We start from the raw sequence: 15,535 nt of genomic DNA, 5'->3' as shown, positions 1-15,535 counted from the left end.
GCTTTCATTCACCTTTACACTAAGCAAACTTTATTCTAATTGAAGGCTTCAGGGTCAGGGGTATAGGCGTCTTTGGTTGAGGCAGCTTGATGTCTTATAAATAACAGGCAACTGTGGACAATCGACCATAAGGCTCAAAATCGGGTCACTTTCTAAGTTTCTTGTGGCTCGTTTTGACTACGAAGGCCAAGTAACCCAGAACCTCCCATAACGTTCCAGAACCCATGAAGTTCCAAACCCACAGGTTCCCAGAACTCACAGTTAACACTACCTCCTAAGCGGGGCCCATATTAGGTTCTAATAATCGATGGGTTTAGACATATACAGAAAATCTCTGCTGAGGCTGATGTAGAACTGAATCTTGTCCGCATAGCTGTGCAGAACCTCCTGTGAGTTGATAATACTATACAAATATACTAATGATTCATTTCCTAATAAAGCCAAGTGACCGATTTCTAATGTTCCTTTTTTCACCCCATAGGTATTATGGCATTGTAACTCTGGTGTCAATATTTCAGGTATGAATGTAGACCCGGCCTACAGCATATTTTTGCCACCCTGTTTGAAAATCTGCACCTAACGTATGGTCAAGATTGTGATTTAGTGAATTCTGATCATTGTTTTATGCCTTTTTGTTTTTAATCCTCCCCCAGTATTCCAATGTGTACTGCACCACGCCCAAAGTCCAAAGCCTCATGGATGACAAGTCCATTCAAGAGGAATGTCTTAACTATGTCACTAAGCAAGGTAAATATACTTAGAGAGCGTTATCTGAAACCAAGCTGTAGCATATGGAAACAAATTCTGAAGCTGTGAAGTACATTACACTTCATGGCTTGGTACGCTTAAGTTCTTGTAGCCGAAAAGAGCCACACATCACTTCCAGCAAACAATGATGTTTGGGTCATTCTCCAGTCGTTCATCCAGTTCTTTGTAGCTCATTCCTGCAAAAACAAGGCAATGCCAGTCAGATAAGAGTGCTGTTACAATCATACATTTACTTTTGACCAAAGGTTTCTATTTGAGAGAATTTAACTTGTAAGCAAACAAATAAATACAAATAAACAAATAATTTTTAGATATACAATTTTTAATTAATTATATTAAAAGAACATTTAACTCCACCGTATATAATTAGCAAGCAAAAAGTAAATACAATACACATATACTGATCTTTATTTTGTTTATGCACTTAAGCAGGTAACAATGTTGTTCATTTCAACCACCAGAGCGACCCTCTAATCTTGCCTGTTTTGCAGCAGATTTCGTCGTAACTATGACAGCCAGTGTACAGACGAGGGGGGCGGCTCCTCTCGTCGCGGATTACCTTCACTGGATACTTTTGCAGCCGGCGAATCAGACACTTCATTAAACCAAACTGTATGAGCCTTCTGAAAGAGTCGACACCCTAAAATTAGATACCACAAGAGTCCTCCTGACCTTATCCTTCAAATGCCATAAACTCTTTTCAGGAACTGTTAGTACTAATGACTGACCTCTCATCAACCCTTTGAAGTTGCTGCGAATAGCGAGAGCAAAGGTCCCGTACGGTGGTTCCTGGAGTCAGACCACAGTAGAGCTGGAACACGTCTCTCAGACCGGCCCTCTTCTGACCTGACAGACAATCAGAAACAGAATGACATGGAGAAAAAGACAAGACAATACACTAGTAGGGCTGCAACTATCGATAATTTTGTTTAACCATTAAAAAAATGTTTTCAAATTTATATCAACAAATTGTTGAAATACTCTGATTAACGCCTAAAGCTCTACATTATACTGTCCTACAATGGTATAGCAAAAATACAGACATTGCCCCACCTTTAAGCTCACACTCAAGCTTATAATTTGTGAGCTTGTAGAGCTGCTTTTCTTGGTATTTCTGAATGTTTTAGACATTTTTGCCTATAACGACATGCCCAACTGTTGCAGCTCACTGTCCATTTATGCTACTATATTAACATTTTTTTTAAATAAATAAATATAATGAAAAATAAATAAAAACAATAAAAGAATACATTTAAATAAATAAAAAAATGGGATGAAAACTAAAAAAAAGTCATTATAATGAACTCAAACTCAGTATATTTACCTTGCTTAGTGACATAGTTAAGACATTCCTCTTGAATGGACTTGTCATCCATGAGGCTTTGGACTTTGGGCGTGGTGCAGTACACATTGGAATACTGGGGGAGGATTAAAAACAAAAAGGCATAAAACAATGATCAGAATTCACTAAATCACAATCTTGAATGACCATACGTTAGGTGCAGATTTTCAAACAGGGTGGCAAAAATATGCTGTAGGCCGGGTCTACATTCATACCTGAAATATTGACACCAGAGTTACAATGCCATAATACCTGAAAAAAGGAACATTAGAAATTGGTTACTTGGCTTTATTAGGAAATGAATCATTAGTATATTTGTATAGTATTATCAACTCACAGAAGGTTCTGCACAGCTATGCGAACAAGATTCAGTTCTACATCAGCCTCAGCAGAGATTTTCTGTATATGTCTAAACCCATCGATATAGGCCAGGATCTGCAATTGAATAAATAACATTGTTTATATCAGACGTATATAATCAGTTAGACTAATATGCTGATAATAAGAGTGGCATAGAGATTAAGACTTTTTTTGTAGGCCAACCCTAACCTACTTCTGCGGCGGGTTCCCACCACAGACTTACAATGGAATTTTTGCATTGGGTTTTCGGATAAATCAATCAAAATTGATTGGAGCAAAGAAAGGCTTATGATATTAACTCATTCAGTGCCACATGACGTCTAAGACGTCACGTGTTATCGCCATTGTTAAGTGGTATGTTCTGTAACAAGCCAATATCCACAAAACACATTTGAATGATTTTTGCACTACACATAAACAATAAAAACTAACGTTTGCAGTTTAATTTATGCTGTAGAACAAAACGTGAATCTCTCTTAGGCTAGCCTGGTAAACCCTCCCTCCAGAAATCTCATTTGTATTTTATTTCAGGAGTGAGTCTGGCCTGCAGACCTATATAGCAATTTGGCTGTGGGCTGGAGCTGGGCGGGAGTAATGTAGCTTTGATGTCCAAGTGGCCCTTTGATGTCCAATTAAGCCACTTTAGGCTGCAGTGATTATCACCAGGAGTAATTGGTTTGTCTTTGATGTTAATGAGCAGCTTGTATGAAAGGTGTATTGATTAATGATGTGTGAACCACTCGGGTTCCACATGATTGGCCTACCTCCGCTGTCAATCACAAAACAATGAGCGAGGACGCTGATTGGAGAGTCCATTTGGTGGACGAGCAAGAAACGCCCAGATAAGCCTTCAGGCCAGACTCACTCCTGAAATCAAATGGAAATGAGAATTCCGGAGGGAGGGGCTTTACCAGGCTACTCTTAGGCCACATACCTTATATTCTGAATAAATCAAAAACCCTATGATAAAAAAAAGCGGGGGAACCCATTGAAAACTAATTTCTGTGTTTTTAAACCTTAAGCCTTTAAAAACCTATACAATTTCTACCTTGTAACACCATCTAAGAACCAAAGATTCTCGTTCTTAAATCAGTTAGTCCTTGCAACTGACCATTGGTTAATTGACTCCTGGTGGCGGTGCATAAGCTACTTTAAAATGGTTATGTTATAGTAAGTCACAACTGAGATAGCACATTAAAAGGTCCTTACAGGTCCTTACATACTTGTGCAAGAACTTTTGTGCGATTAATTAAAATTAATTTAAAACTGCTGTTTGTGTCATGAGAACATACACAGAGCACGAATAAATAAAGTGATGAAATTATTTTTTTGAAATTAGGTTGATTTTCCACTGCAAATTTTCCACAAGCTGCAAGAGGTTACTGGAGAAGGAACAACACCTGCTGAGTGGTGAGATCCCATTGGGATTTAATGAAGTGGTCTTTGCATTGCGTGAAGACAGGCACATCATACTCCTGCACAATCAGGGGGTCCTTGCGCTGCTCGATGAGTTTTAGGTGGATAGTGTTAGATTCGTCTGAAAGAGAGACAAAGGGACGTGAGGACTGGTAAAAGGTTTCAACCCATTAAGACTTGAGGCCGATTGTACAAATAAATGCCTTCTAAATCAGTCGTTCTCACACTGTCAAGATTTTTCTAAAAACATTAAAAGACAGCAGATGTACAAGCTCGCAGTGCGAAGTGACACGCTGCAAGCTTGTAGATCTGCTATTTTTGAATAGCCAACGCAAACATTTAAATGACACAGATGCTTTTTAAAACACTGTCATATCACAGAGGCATAAATATTATACAAATAAATACCTATGGGTAAGGTGCAGGCTCCCGTTGCATTTAGTTCCTCTAACAAGGTTGACATTATGGGTAGAAGTTTCTGCTTGCTCTCCTCGTTGGATATGAAGCCACTCTCCAGCTGCAATGTAGAGAAAACAGGCAGACTTGGGTCCTCAGCAAAATGTTCATCAAAATCAGTTTAACCTCTTTAACCCTATGTTATACTTAGACTATTAGAAAATAGCCGATCTACAAGCTCACAACGGCATCGCAATGCGAGCTTGTAGATGGGCTATTAATTTTATTCATCTTTAGACAAATATTGACAAACTGAGAGCCACTGCTCAAAACAATATAAATATTGCAATAATAACAAACGTTGTGATGGTGTGACCATGGCCACATCTCTACACTAGGTGGTACTCTCCAGCCTCCAGTACCTCCAGTGTTGTGAGGTACCCTGACAGCTTCTTGACGATGGGTTCCAGGGCACAGGTCTTGGTTTGTGCATCGCACACAAGGCCGAGGTTGAAGAGGAGAGCATTACGACTGTACTTCTTGTGCTCAATGCACACCGGGCAGCCGATGAGTTTCTTCCCCATGGCAGTTCTACAACAGTCAGAGAATGTGTGACGTAACAAGAATTATACTACGATCAGCAAAAAAAAACTATTCACGTAAATGCAATGTATCAAATGGAAAACACCCTCTCAGTGCCCATTACATACACAGTGATGAGTTTGTTCTGCAGCTCTGGCTTGGTGATAATGTAAACTTGCACTGTGTCAAACAGCTCCCGTGAAATGTACTCTTCTGGGACCTGTTGAGCAAGGACAGTTCAGACATACAATCTATCAAAACAGTCTGTATCCCAACAAGCAGATGATGTTTTTGCATATTTTTGCTTGTCTTTAAATGTCTCGATGAATTGAATACACAGATTTTGGCAAACTGTTATAAAGTATTCAATCAAATGTGTTCATGTGGACTTACCTGATAGGTAATTTTGGGGCCTAAAGTAGGGTGGAACTCACTGAAGAATATACACTCAATTCTGCTGCTCATGGCCATTGTGACTCTTTGGACAAGATAGCTTCCCTATTTTAACATGTTTTCAGCCATTTGAAATTAGCTATTTTGAGAACAATGCCATTTCTGGATGCATCATCACAACAAGAAAGATCAACCACCTATGCGTGTAATTTAGTGAAATCCCTTCTTGTCACTCTTACAAATAACACCTCAGACCTGTCATTATAAATCACTGATATATTGTCTATCATCCACACGAGCTAACAGCGGCTAGCTTGAACTGAATGAAATCTAGGCAAGGAATAACGTTAGCGGCTAACAGCTATAGGATCATGTGACCAACGCCATGCGGAACTTCTCTGCTGTGGAGTTCAAAGAACTGCGTCTCATTTACATGTCACATCATCATCATGAACCAAAACAACAACAACAGCCCTGACACTGGCTCAACATGACTTATTTACTGAAGTCCTACAGCGCATGCGTGCCGGAGTTGCCATGTCCGCTTATTATTAGCTACTTTGGGCTTGTTTTCCTTCAAAACTGCTCTAAACGAGCACTTACAGATGGCTGCAATTCGGAAATGGCCCCTGTAAAAAGTCAAAGCCTACCCCCCACTAAAGCGTTGTCCTAAATGTTGTTTAAACCAGTGGTTCTCAAACATTTTCATGTCAAGGACCCCCAAATTAATATATATTTGTAGACCCTCACCCAACATTCTGAAAATATTTCGTGCCAGAGACCCCATACAAGATTTTGTGGATTTGAAAATATTCCTACATTTTTCCATGATTTGTCTTTGAAAATAACGTTGTGAGCTTGTAGATCGGCTATTTTCAGATAGCCCAATGTTAGAGAGAGAGTCTTTTTGGCTCGTCTTTGTAGACCTGGTTGCTTATTTGTGTCGCACAATCTGGCAACACTGGTGCGTGCATGTTGTTATGCTGCTGCGCATGTGGGAACGTTTCGATTCACATGAACTGAATGACCTGACTTTTGTGGTTGTTTGGGATCAATTCACTTTTTGCAGATCCGAGCTAGAACGGACACGGAAACGCTCTGTATGCGTGGATGGATGCCACTGTACAAATTACCGGATACAGTAGGCTGGCTATAGAGCGGAACTGAGTATAGCAGTTAATAGAAACCAGGCTTCAGTTTCTACAGTTTCAGTGAAAAGCCTGATGACGCCAAGGTTAGACTGTTTTGAGTCGACTCTTGGTGGCTATTGATTCACCACGTAACACCAGAGTCAGTCAAGTTTATTTAGATTAGTGAGCACGGAAATAAAATACTCGGGATAAATGTCGGTCAGATGCGTAGCAGCAGTGCTTTGTGGACTTGCTTGTGGGGTTTTGTGACACACTGTGACAGTACAGTTCACATACTGTAGCATCTTCTGATGCTGAACAACACGTGTGATCATGTGGAGAAGACCTCTGACTGTGTTGCGTAAACACCACGGCTTTCTAAAAGGCAGCTGTGATGGAGTAAAGGTATGCTCTATCTAATGGGATTCTTGCTTTTAGCATTTTCTTGTTGTGTCAGACATAGTTGAGCAGTCAGTGGTTCTCAAACGTTTTAATTTCAAGGACGCCCCAGACTCTTTGGGCTATGGACCCCCTAGCCTTGGATCAAGACTAGCTGTAGTATACAACCCTCGTAGACGTATTTATGATTCTGAGATTGAAAACGTCAGAATCATAACTACGTCTACGAGGGTTGTATACTACAGCTAGATCAAGACTATCATAGATGCATTTGATCGAGTTTGACATTTGTATATCTAGTCTTGGGCTGCACCCCCCAGTGCGTCCTGCACATTCACCAGTAAAGCCCGTACTTCTCCGTACATATACAAAAAATCTATATAAGGTGCTTACCCGGTTGCCCCAAATGTTAACTCGCGCTTCGAAGTCTTTGTGCAATGTATTAGTCCGTATTTTTCAATAAAGAAGTGTTTTAATCCCGTGTGTACGCCATTTTTTCCGCCTCGTTTACTTCCTGTTTATAGAGTGTAATTCCGGCCTTCACCGGATGTGCCCCGTCACTACCGCCCATTAAGGAACACAGGGAACTTCTGACAGAATCCGACACAGACGGGATTAAAACACTTCTTTATTGAAAGATATGGACTAATACATTGCACAACGACTCCGAAGGGCGAGTTAACATTTTTGGCAACCGGGTAAGCACCTTATATATTTGATTTTATACATGTACGGAGAAGTACGGGCTTTACTGGTGAATGTGCAGGACGCACTGGTAGGTGCTAGCCAAGACTATCGTAGATACGAAAGTAAAAGTCAGACTCGATCAAATACATGATGTCTTGATCCAAGCCCCCATAACTCTGAGAGGGTCCATTTGGTTCCATTCGTATACTCTCAGAGTTATAGAGTGTCCATTTGGTTTCTAAACTATCAATAATTTCACTGGGGACCCCCTTGAATCCCTTCAATGACCCCTGGGTCACCCCATTTCAAGGACTAAGTTGTCTAGATTTGAAGAATAATGTTTTTAAGTTACTTAATGTACTTAACTGGTGGATTTGCGATCTGTCGGATCAACTCAGCCAAGATATATCATTTGTCATATATCGCTTCTTATGGCAATGTACCGTATATCAATATATGATAGTAAAAAAAAAAAACAGTTCTACTGCTTATGATTCTCTTTAGGGAATGTGTGGTCTCCAGGTAGCATACAGTGTCCCAGCCTTACCCACAGCCAGCATCACGGCACTGCAAGCCATCGCCTTATGGGAGAGGTGCTTTGAGGACAGAGGCATATCTGAGCCGAGATGCTCCAGCCAGTACATTGTTGCACACCTGCTTGGGGCTAAAACTGTGAGTAAACAAAGCTGTCAAGAGCACCATATAGGGCTTGGTCATATATTCATATCATATCGATATCGTGATATGATATTATGATCTAGGCTAGGCCTGTCACAATTATATAATCGCAATTATTTGAGGTAATCACAATTCTTTTCCATAATCGTAATTTCAAACATTTTCCCAAAATGGTTTAGGGTTAAGTTAGGGCGGAAACAGACGATTTACAAGTTTACACCACGTCGCATCGCAAACGCTTACATTGGCTATTTCCACTTTTTACATTTTTGAAAGTTATGTCAGTCATTTCTTTGCATATTTCAGTTATTTGTCATATCTGCCCTGTGGAATTTTTGTTTACGAAGCCTAAAAGCCAAACAGAAATTACATTTTAATTTATGTGTTCTAAAGTTCAATGTCAATTTGCCAAAAATACAATTAAATCGTCAATCGCTTTGTGTGACAATGAATTTCATGGTAATGACCTGACTGTTCTAGCTGTTATGTTCTATTATTTGCCTTTACCCACTTAGTTATTACATATGCATTACTGATGATCATTTATCCAAAATGTCATTGTGCAAATGTTTTGTGAAAGCACCAATTGTCATCTCCACAGCATCACCACAATATTGGTATCAAGATATTTGGTCAAACATAGAGATATTTTTGTCCATATCGCCCAGCCCTACACCATATTATTAAGAAATGTCTCAATGCCTCTACTTTTCAAAGTATCCCTTCCACTTGCATGGGTCATTTGTTTCCTCAGATAGAAAGCCTTGAAAGGGAAAAGCTGACCGCGTGTCTTAGCCGTGACAAAACAGAAAAGATGTGGGAGCTGTGTACTCAACGTCTTTCCAGGTATGGAACCACACTCGTGTGAAGTTAACATATATTTATAACCGTTGGTAATCAATCAGCGTGTTCACAGTCAGGATATCATGCGTTTACTTTTTAGAATGCCAGTGCAATACGTCATTGAAGAGTGGGACTTCAGAGATCTAACATTGAAGATGAGACCTCCAGTTTTCATACCAAGACCTGAAACAGAGGTTAGAGGGGGGAATAGACACATAATGTTAATCTTTAACTATGAGTATGTTTTATTGTTTGTTAAAATAAGTGTTAAATAGCTCTATATTCTGATTCTGATTCTAATCATTGCTCTCTAGAGTGTTCAGTAACAGGGGTCCCACTGTCTCTCCAGCTCTTTAGTAAACAGAAAATAATATTATCCAATCAGGAGAGAGAACTCATACAGGACACAGGATAAACAAGTGGAAGTGATGTAGCAAAGAAATGAGTTGACAAAATTCAAACACTATTAAATCGAAGCTAATAAATGTTGGTTTCTCTCTCCTGATTTCAGGTTGGTATCCCAACCTGAAATGTATTTTCTGTTTACATTATAGCTGCCAGTCTGAGACTGGGAATCCCCTGTTACTGAACACACATTGTTTACAGATACATATGACTTACACCATCTTTTAATAACCTAATGTAGTTTAATTACAGTGAGAACATGTTTGTTTTTTGGGTGCTTCATGCAGGATTTGGTAGGGATAATGCTAGCAGACATGCAGGTGAAGCAGGGGGCTGGAGTTTACATGGAGGGTCAGTATACATGTTTGGAAGTGGGCTGTGGATCTGGTGCCATCTCCCTGAGTCTGCTGAAGAACCTTCCACAGGTCAGCTTGTACTGTAAATATAAACATCAGTTTTTGGTATTTACAGGTACTTATCTGTTCTCCAGTAGTACACTGGAATACAAGAGAACTGTGCACTTTTGCAAAGTGGACCCAGGTTCTTTTTTCTTTGACTGGGTGACTAGACTATTGTACAACAAATGCTAACAATGGACCTCATTGTTCATGAGTGATTAAGAATGGGTTTTAGGAGGTAAAACAGCGAATGGGCCCAGTTCTCCCACAAATAGTGCCCATTTTACCCTAAAAACACAGGACCAGTTCCTTCAAGTGCCCAATGCTCCCCAATACGGGCCCAGTTGGCCAGTTATCGCAAGTGCCCAGTTCTAAGGTTACCGTACAGTACACAGTATCGATTACAGATGCCTGCCAAACAGCAACACAGCTGTGTTTGTCTGTTTTAGCTCAAAATAATTGCCTTGGACCAGAGCCAGGATGCAGTGGAATTAACCAGGGAGAATGCACTGAGGTAATCATAACATGAGAAAGGGTTGATTGTTGACTGCATTATTAATTTACTCTTATTAAGTAATTATCGATGGTGTTCTGCAGGTTAGGGCTTCAAGACAGACTACAAGTCCATCATGTGGACATATTAAAAGGTAAGGTGAACACAGTGTTAATGTATTGGGAGACGTTTATTCTTTAACCACTTTCAATCTGGCGTCACAATTTTTTAGTCATGTCATGGTGAAACATTTCGAAAATGGGGAAAAAAAGGGAAAAATATGCTATTTTCGCTGTGCGACACCATCGTATACAATGAAGTATAAAATAGGGCCTAACTGTTTCATTAATAGTTTCACAAACGTAACTACCAAGAGTTTGTGATTCATAGATGCCGATGCGGTTGTGAGCCTCTGCGGCCCAGTCTCAATGCTGGTCAGCAACCCTCCGTACCTGTTTTCAGAGGATATGACATCATTGCAACCCGAGATCCTCAGGTGAAAGGCTGTCCAATAAATACATGTCGATCTACTACTGTGGAGATTTCATTTAAAGTTATTGACAGTGTTCTGCATCACTATGGCAATAGCTGAAGTAAAAACCGAACCCAGAAAAACGCTAATTGCTCAGTGCTAGTTTTCCTCCACATGGGGAATAGTTTATTTCTTGGGACTTAGTCAACATTTCCTCTTTTGAGATTGCCTTTCTGTGAGATTGAACGTGCGAACCCTGCCGTCCCGCAGGTTTGAGGACCATGCTGCACTCGACGGAGGCCACGATGGCCTGAAAGTGATCACACAGATTCTCACTCTGGCTCAGAAGATTTTAATAAACCAAGGGTAATGGACTGCACCACCTCCCTCCCCCCCGTTTAATTCCTAAAAGCTGCCGCTTGTCACAAGAAAGGCATTTGCTGAAAACACAAGTATCATGTTTCCTTCTTAAATGAGTAAAGCTTTTAAAAGCACTTCCAGTTATAATAATTCTGGGCATGTGCTACTAATTCCATTTAAAGGGACTCTTGTTCAAGTGTTGATTGAGTTAAATGTGAATGTTTTTCATTTGCTGACAGCCCCGTCTACCTGGAAGTTGATCCACGCCACCCCCCACTCATCCAGCGCTGGGTGGAGGACCATGTAGAAGGTCTACAATATGTAGACACACGACACGACATCTCTGACAGGTTGTTATGAAGAAAATGTCATGTTTGTCTTTGCTGCCCAATCGGTTAAAAACACTTAAACCTCATTTCCTTTTATTTTGGCCTATTTTTGAAAACGTGTTGTTGACCTAGTATCATTTCACGTCTTTATTTATTTACTCTTATGCCTAATTTATACTTGGTTGCGAATCATGTTGCTCACTGAAAATAGAAATACAAGCTGCATTGCGAGTCATTGTGAGCTTGTAGATCAGCTATTTTGGTGCGCAACACTGTCGTTATCAGACAGTGTGATGACATGCAACTCAATTTAATGTCTTTTTGCTTTATTTCAAGCTGGAGTGTGATTGATGATGATTCTGAATGTGCTCTTCTCTCCGTCTTTAGGCCACGATTCTGCATCCTTCAGAAAGCAAAGTGAAATGCATGATCTAGATTGAGAAAAATCGAGATATGGATTGGGTTTCACAGCCTTCAGGCCAGGTGGTCACAACCTCAGTTCCCCCTACCCCCTCGCAGCAAGCTGCCGAACACGCGCTCGCCCCCCAAAAACACTATTCAAAATGTCCTATTCACAAAAGCTTACATCGTATTCATGTTGTGTTGGGATTTTAAAGAGGCAACATACTGTGTGACAATGTCAATTGTATAACAGCGAGAGATGGCAAAAAACCAAAAAGGCCTGCATAGGGCTGAAGGTAATTACTGAAGCCTTTTCTCAGAAGCCGCCCTCTCAGAATCTCACCCTCCCGGAAAGCATGCAGTAGTTCTACGAATCCACTGATGAATGACCCTCCCCTTCGCTGAGTCAGACGTAAGCCGCACACATTGTTAAGCTAGAAAACGAACTCAATGAACTTTGCTTACTCAGAAAAAAGAAAACTACCCCTCACATACTGTACTTCCATCTCAGAGGAGGACACAAAGCCTTTGTCCTATGGTAATTTGAATGATTCAAAACAAGTGTCACAAGAAAAGTGGTTATAGAGTTTTAATCCAGTGGGTAATAATGGGATTTCAACCACTACAACACAAAATGATGTGAAAAGACGTCTACATTCAATTATTTTCATAGAAAAAATGTACATACTTGCTTATTTAGGTAGAAAAAAAGTAAAATGTTTACTGTGATAAAAAACAAAATGTCTCACTGAAAACAAGTAATTGCTCAGGAACATTACAATTTCCACGTGTTGTAAAATAATACATTACAGTACCGAGCGCATTGTTTGTGATTAATCTCTTGCCAGGTTGTGCGACAACCCTGCCTTTGACAAATCAAGTCTTTGAAACCTTACACAGGCACCCCATGACGCATTTAACCAAAAAACACGGTCATGAGTACAGTCAGTGTGGCTTTGCCCGACTGGCCTCTCACTGCAGTTACAGCAATTGTGTGGGCAGTTTAACAGTTTTTTCCTTGGAAGTCGTTTGAAATGTCCCAGGAGGGATCAGTCATACTTTGAAGGGATAGCCTTGTAAGTAGCGCAGCAGAGGCCTTGGGAGTGGCAGCTCGTCGGGACTATCAGAATGCTTGTTTATGGTGAGGCGTGTGAGGTGCTGTAGAGAAGGAAAGGCCTGCGTCTTGTACACGCCCTTCTTGAGTTTTAACACCACCGAGGTGTCTTGGATTGTCTGCTGGGAGGGCTTGGAAGGCTTCTCCTCCGCTTTCCGCTCCTCCACTCTCCTCCCTGGTCCCATGTAGTGCTGCACCAGGCTTGGCACATCTGGGAAAGACATAAGGCTCGGTCGGGCCGGGGAACTAGAGTCCAGTAAAAACTGGGCCCCGCTATATTGGATCCGTATGCTGGTGGGACCCCGTACAGTCCTCACAGAGAGGGTCAGCATATACTGAGGGTGGCTACTGTCCCGTACCAAGAAAGACCCTTCTGAGGCCTCCTGTAGAGCAGCATGGGCCTGGGCTGCTGTCACTGCTCCCCAGTACCATCCTGTACACACAAGACATACTGTATTTTAATACTTTACTCTGATCAACGCAATCATGCTCTTTACACTGTGTAGTAGACTACAATATATGTAATCAATGTGTTATTTACAGTTAACAGTTTGGTGAATAACTTATGGGCCATCAAATCTGGAGTGTTAGTTTAGCTATGTAATAATATTATAATTTAAAGTAATAATTAATTCACAAATAATACTTTTTACACCTTGAGTTAAATTAACACCGGATTTGGTACTTAAATAAAAATAAAACTTTTTAAGAAGCAATTCCAGATTCTTTTAATTAATTGTTTAATTATTATTTATTTTTTAACTTGAGTACTGTACCTGAATTTTCTAGATAGCAGAAATTGCTGGCAATTGCTCGCAGGTCCTTTGTGGGATCCCAGACTGGAGTCTGGCTGCTTTGGAGACAGTGTTGTGCAGAGCTGGTGCCGGTTCGCCTCTCAGCAGATGGACCAGTGGGCAGAAGGGATCTGGGACTGGATGGAAACACAATAGTTTGATGAGGATCAGTGGAAGAGACATGACGCCACCTTTGACTATATGTACCAGTGGTTCTCGAACTTTTTAATTTCAAGGACCAACTCTTGAGTATTCAAATGAAACCAAATGGACCCGTTAACAGACCTGTAAGTGTAATAACGGTCCATTTGGAACCCCCTGCCCCACTTTAAGAACCACTGGTCATTATGGATTTGATGAATGGTATTTTTTCAAGTGATACAATTTGTCATGTGTTTATTTTACGTGGTCATTATCATCAGGTGTCAAACACCCACAGAGAGGCTCAATAAAAGTAGGATATCAGAGAGGTATAACACTTACATACATTGGATATTTGAAAATAGCCGATCTACAAGCTCACATGCTACCCACTGTGAGCTTGTAGATCTATTTGTTTTTTTTAAACTTGAAGAAAATTTGAAAACATTTTAACACAAAATCTTGTAGGGGGTCGGTTCACCAAATAGTCCGGATTTTGTTCAACAATTGAAAACGGGTTTGTATTAAGAAATTCGCATTTCATGAACCAATCAACTATAATTCATGGCTCTTTGTTTTATTTCTCAGCATAGCCTAGTCTAAACATATTTAAATGGATCTGGGTCGAGGCTATTCATCCCAGCAAACATTTACTATTAGGCATGCAGCAATACGAATGACTGACGTCAATAGATATTTTATGTGATAATAGATTATGTTTTAAACGATTTGATCCTTAAGAGACTAGACTGGGACACAATGTCAACTTACCCTTGAACACAAAGAATCATGGTGTCTTGAATCCGGAATCCGACTATAATATCCGATTACTTCTTCCACAAAAATACACATTCGCGACAACAAGGAAAAGACTTTGAGGAAAAATTATTCCCCACTATTATATTATTTTTTAGCCTAAAACGACACAAAGACAAAGAGTGTCGTGAGTCGTGCGTATCCAGACTCCAGTTCTAGTAGGCTAGTCTCTTACTGAATTTCCTACAGATATAGCAATAAATGTATAAAACAAATACAGTATAAATAAAATTAAAAAAAAGAAGAGTAGCAGAGTGGGAGTGTGTTGTCTCCTCTTCAAGAATTAAATCCAAATGTGTGAAGGACAGAGTGTATGTAGGCTTGGCTTTTAAAAAATCACCAATTCCTAGAATTCTATTCTGAGAACTCTTCAGTTACACCAGCGGCTCTGACGTCACTGGAGGAGCCGCACTGACTGACTCCTGTTGAACCGTTGTGGTTGTGGTCTTTATTAACCAACACAAAACACAGTGGGGGATATTTAAAGCTTTATTCTATGAAATGCAAATGAGTCAATACAGTCTAGTGGTTTTCATTCAGACTGTATGACACATACACTGTGTGTCGTTGTGTTTTGCTCCAGTTTAGTCTCTGCGTCTTACTCGGTGTTGCCAGGTTTGGCGAAAGAAACAAGCAACCAGGTCTATGAAAACAGGCCCAAAAGAAGCTTTGATTGATTGAATACTTTATTAGAAGTTTGCAAAAGAAAGCACATGAAAGTACAAGGGGTTGTCCTCGACATGAAAATGCTTTAAACAACATAGGAAACAAGCCCAAATAAGCAACTACTACACTATAGAAACAAGCCAATATTTAA

The 15,535-nt window shown here is 40.2% G+C and overlaps 3 protein-coding genes and 1 long non-coding RNA gene across 6 annotated transcripts; 2 read left to right on the top strand and 2 right to left on the bottom strand.

The window, feature by feature from the left end:
• The first annotated feature begins 272 nt into the window (after window positions 1-272).
• LOC308081341 lies at window positions 273-749 on the top strand. The gene is made up of 3 exons (XR_013932828.1): window positions 273-389; window positions 482-518; window positions 654-749. It is a non-coding gene; the product is annotated as an uncharacterized lncRNA (long non-coding RNA).
• nprl2 (NPR2 like, GATOR1 complex subunit) lies at window positions 383-5,759 on the bottom strand. The gene is made up of 11 exons (XM_080423164.1): window positions 5,258-5,759; window positions 4,993-5,084; window positions 4,705-4,873; window positions 4,295-4,403; window positions 3,871-4,007; window positions 2,448-2,545; window positions 2,326-2,362; window positions 2,093-2,186; window positions 1,497-1,614; window positions 1,249-1,391; window positions 383-944 (listed from the first exon to the last, which is right to left on the bottom strand). The coding sequence occupies exons 1-11, from the start codon at window positions 5,333-5,335 to the stop codon at window positions 877-879; spliced, it is 1,143 nt and encodes a 380-aa protein (XP_080279290.1). The 5' UTR covers window positions 5,336-5,759; the 3' UTR covers window positions 383-876.
• Window positions 5,760-6,452: 693 nt separating this feature from the next.
• On the top strand, window positions 6,453-11,974 carry hemk1 (HemK methyltransferase family member 1). 3 transcript variants are annotated; one of them, XM_080421232.1, is made up of 11 exons: window positions 6,453-6,792; window positions 7,978-8,145; window positions 8,906-8,997; window positions 9,095-9,188; window positions 9,687-9,824; window positions 10,247-10,311; window positions 10,395-10,444; window positions 10,681-10,786; window positions 11,033-11,128; window positions 11,362-11,472; window positions 11,839-11,974. In XM_080421232.1, exons 1-11 carry the CDS (start codon window positions 6,721-6,723, stop codon window positions 11,870-11,872), a joined length of 1,026 nt encoding a protein of 341 aa, XP_080277358.1. In that variant the 5' UTR covers window positions 6,453-6,720; the 3' UTR covers window positions 11,873-11,974. The 3 variants fall into 3 exon arrangements, with proteins under 3 accessions (XP_080277358.1, XP_080277359.1, XP_080277360.1); XM_080421233.1 differs by lacking the exon at window positions 9,687-9,824; XM_080421234.1 differs by lacking the exon at window positions 6,453-6,792 and having other exon boundaries at window positions 8,099-8,145; window positions 8,910-8,997.
• Window positions 11,975-12,891: 917 nt separating this feature from the next.
• Window positions 12,892-15,180, bottom strand: cisha (cytokine inducible SH2-containing protein a). Its single transcript, XM_080421256.1, has 3 exons — window positions 14,674-15,180; window positions 13,744-13,898; window positions 12,892-13,400 (listed from the first exon to the last, which is right to left on the bottom strand). The coding sequence occupies exons 1-3, from the start codon at window positions 14,691-14,693 to the stop codon at window positions 12,907-12,909; spliced, it is 669 nt and encodes a 222-aa protein (XP_080277382.1). The 5' UTR covers window positions 14,694-15,180; the 3' UTR covers window positions 12,892-12,906.
• Between the last annotated feature and the right edge of the window lie 355 nt (window positions 15,181-15,535).

This window comes from Gymnoscopelus braueri (genome assembly GCF_963280865.1).
Source record: "Gymnoscopelus braueri genome assembly, chromosome: 3".
Lineage (NCBI taxonomy): Eukaryota > Metazoa > Chordata > Actinopteri > Myctophiformes > Myctophidae > Gymnoscopelus > Gymnoscopelus braueri.
The sequence above is the reverse complement of the archived record's forward strand: the minus strand, read 5'-3'. Positions and strand labels throughout refer to the sequence as shown.

Excerpts from the sequence above, each read along its gene's own strand:
- cisha (XM_080421256.1), bottom strand. The coding sequence starts at position 14,693 with ATGATTCTTTGTGTTCAAGG. Across the intron at positions 13,899-14,673 it reads ATGATTCTTTGTGTTCAAGG|TCCCAGATCCCTTCTGCCCA; the intron begins GTAAGTTGACAT and ends GTTTCCATCCAG. Across the intron at positions 13,401-13,743 it reads CTGCTATCTAGAAAATTCAG|GATGGTACTGGGGAGCAGTG; the intron begins GTACAGTACTCA and ends TTGTGTGTACAG.
- nprl2 (XM_080423164.1), bottom strand. The coding sequence starts at position 5,335 with ATGGCCATGAGCAGCAGAATTGAGTGTATATTCTTCAGTGAGTTCCAC. Across the intron at positions 4,404-4,704 it reads GGTACCTCACAACACTGGAG|CTGGAGAGTGGCTTCATATC; the intron begins GTACTGGAGGCT and ends TCTACATTGCAG. Across the intron at positions 2,187-2,325 it reads CTCTGGTGTCAATATTTCAG|TATTCCAATGTGTACTGCAC; the intron begins GTATGAATGTAG and ends ATCCTCCCCCAG.
- hemk1 (XM_080421232.1), top strand. The coding sequence starts at position 6,721 with ATGTGGAGAAGACCTCTGACTGTGTTGCGTAAACACCACGGCTTTCTA. Across the intron at positions 10,312-10,394 it reads ACCAGGGAGAATGCACTGAG|GTTAGGGCTTCAAGACAGAC; the intron begins GTAATCATAACA and ends GGTGTTCTGCAG. Across the intron at positions 11,473-11,838 it reads CGACACGACATCTCTGACAG|GCCACGATTCTGCATCCTTC; the intron begins GTTGTTATGAAG and ends CTCCGTCTTTAG.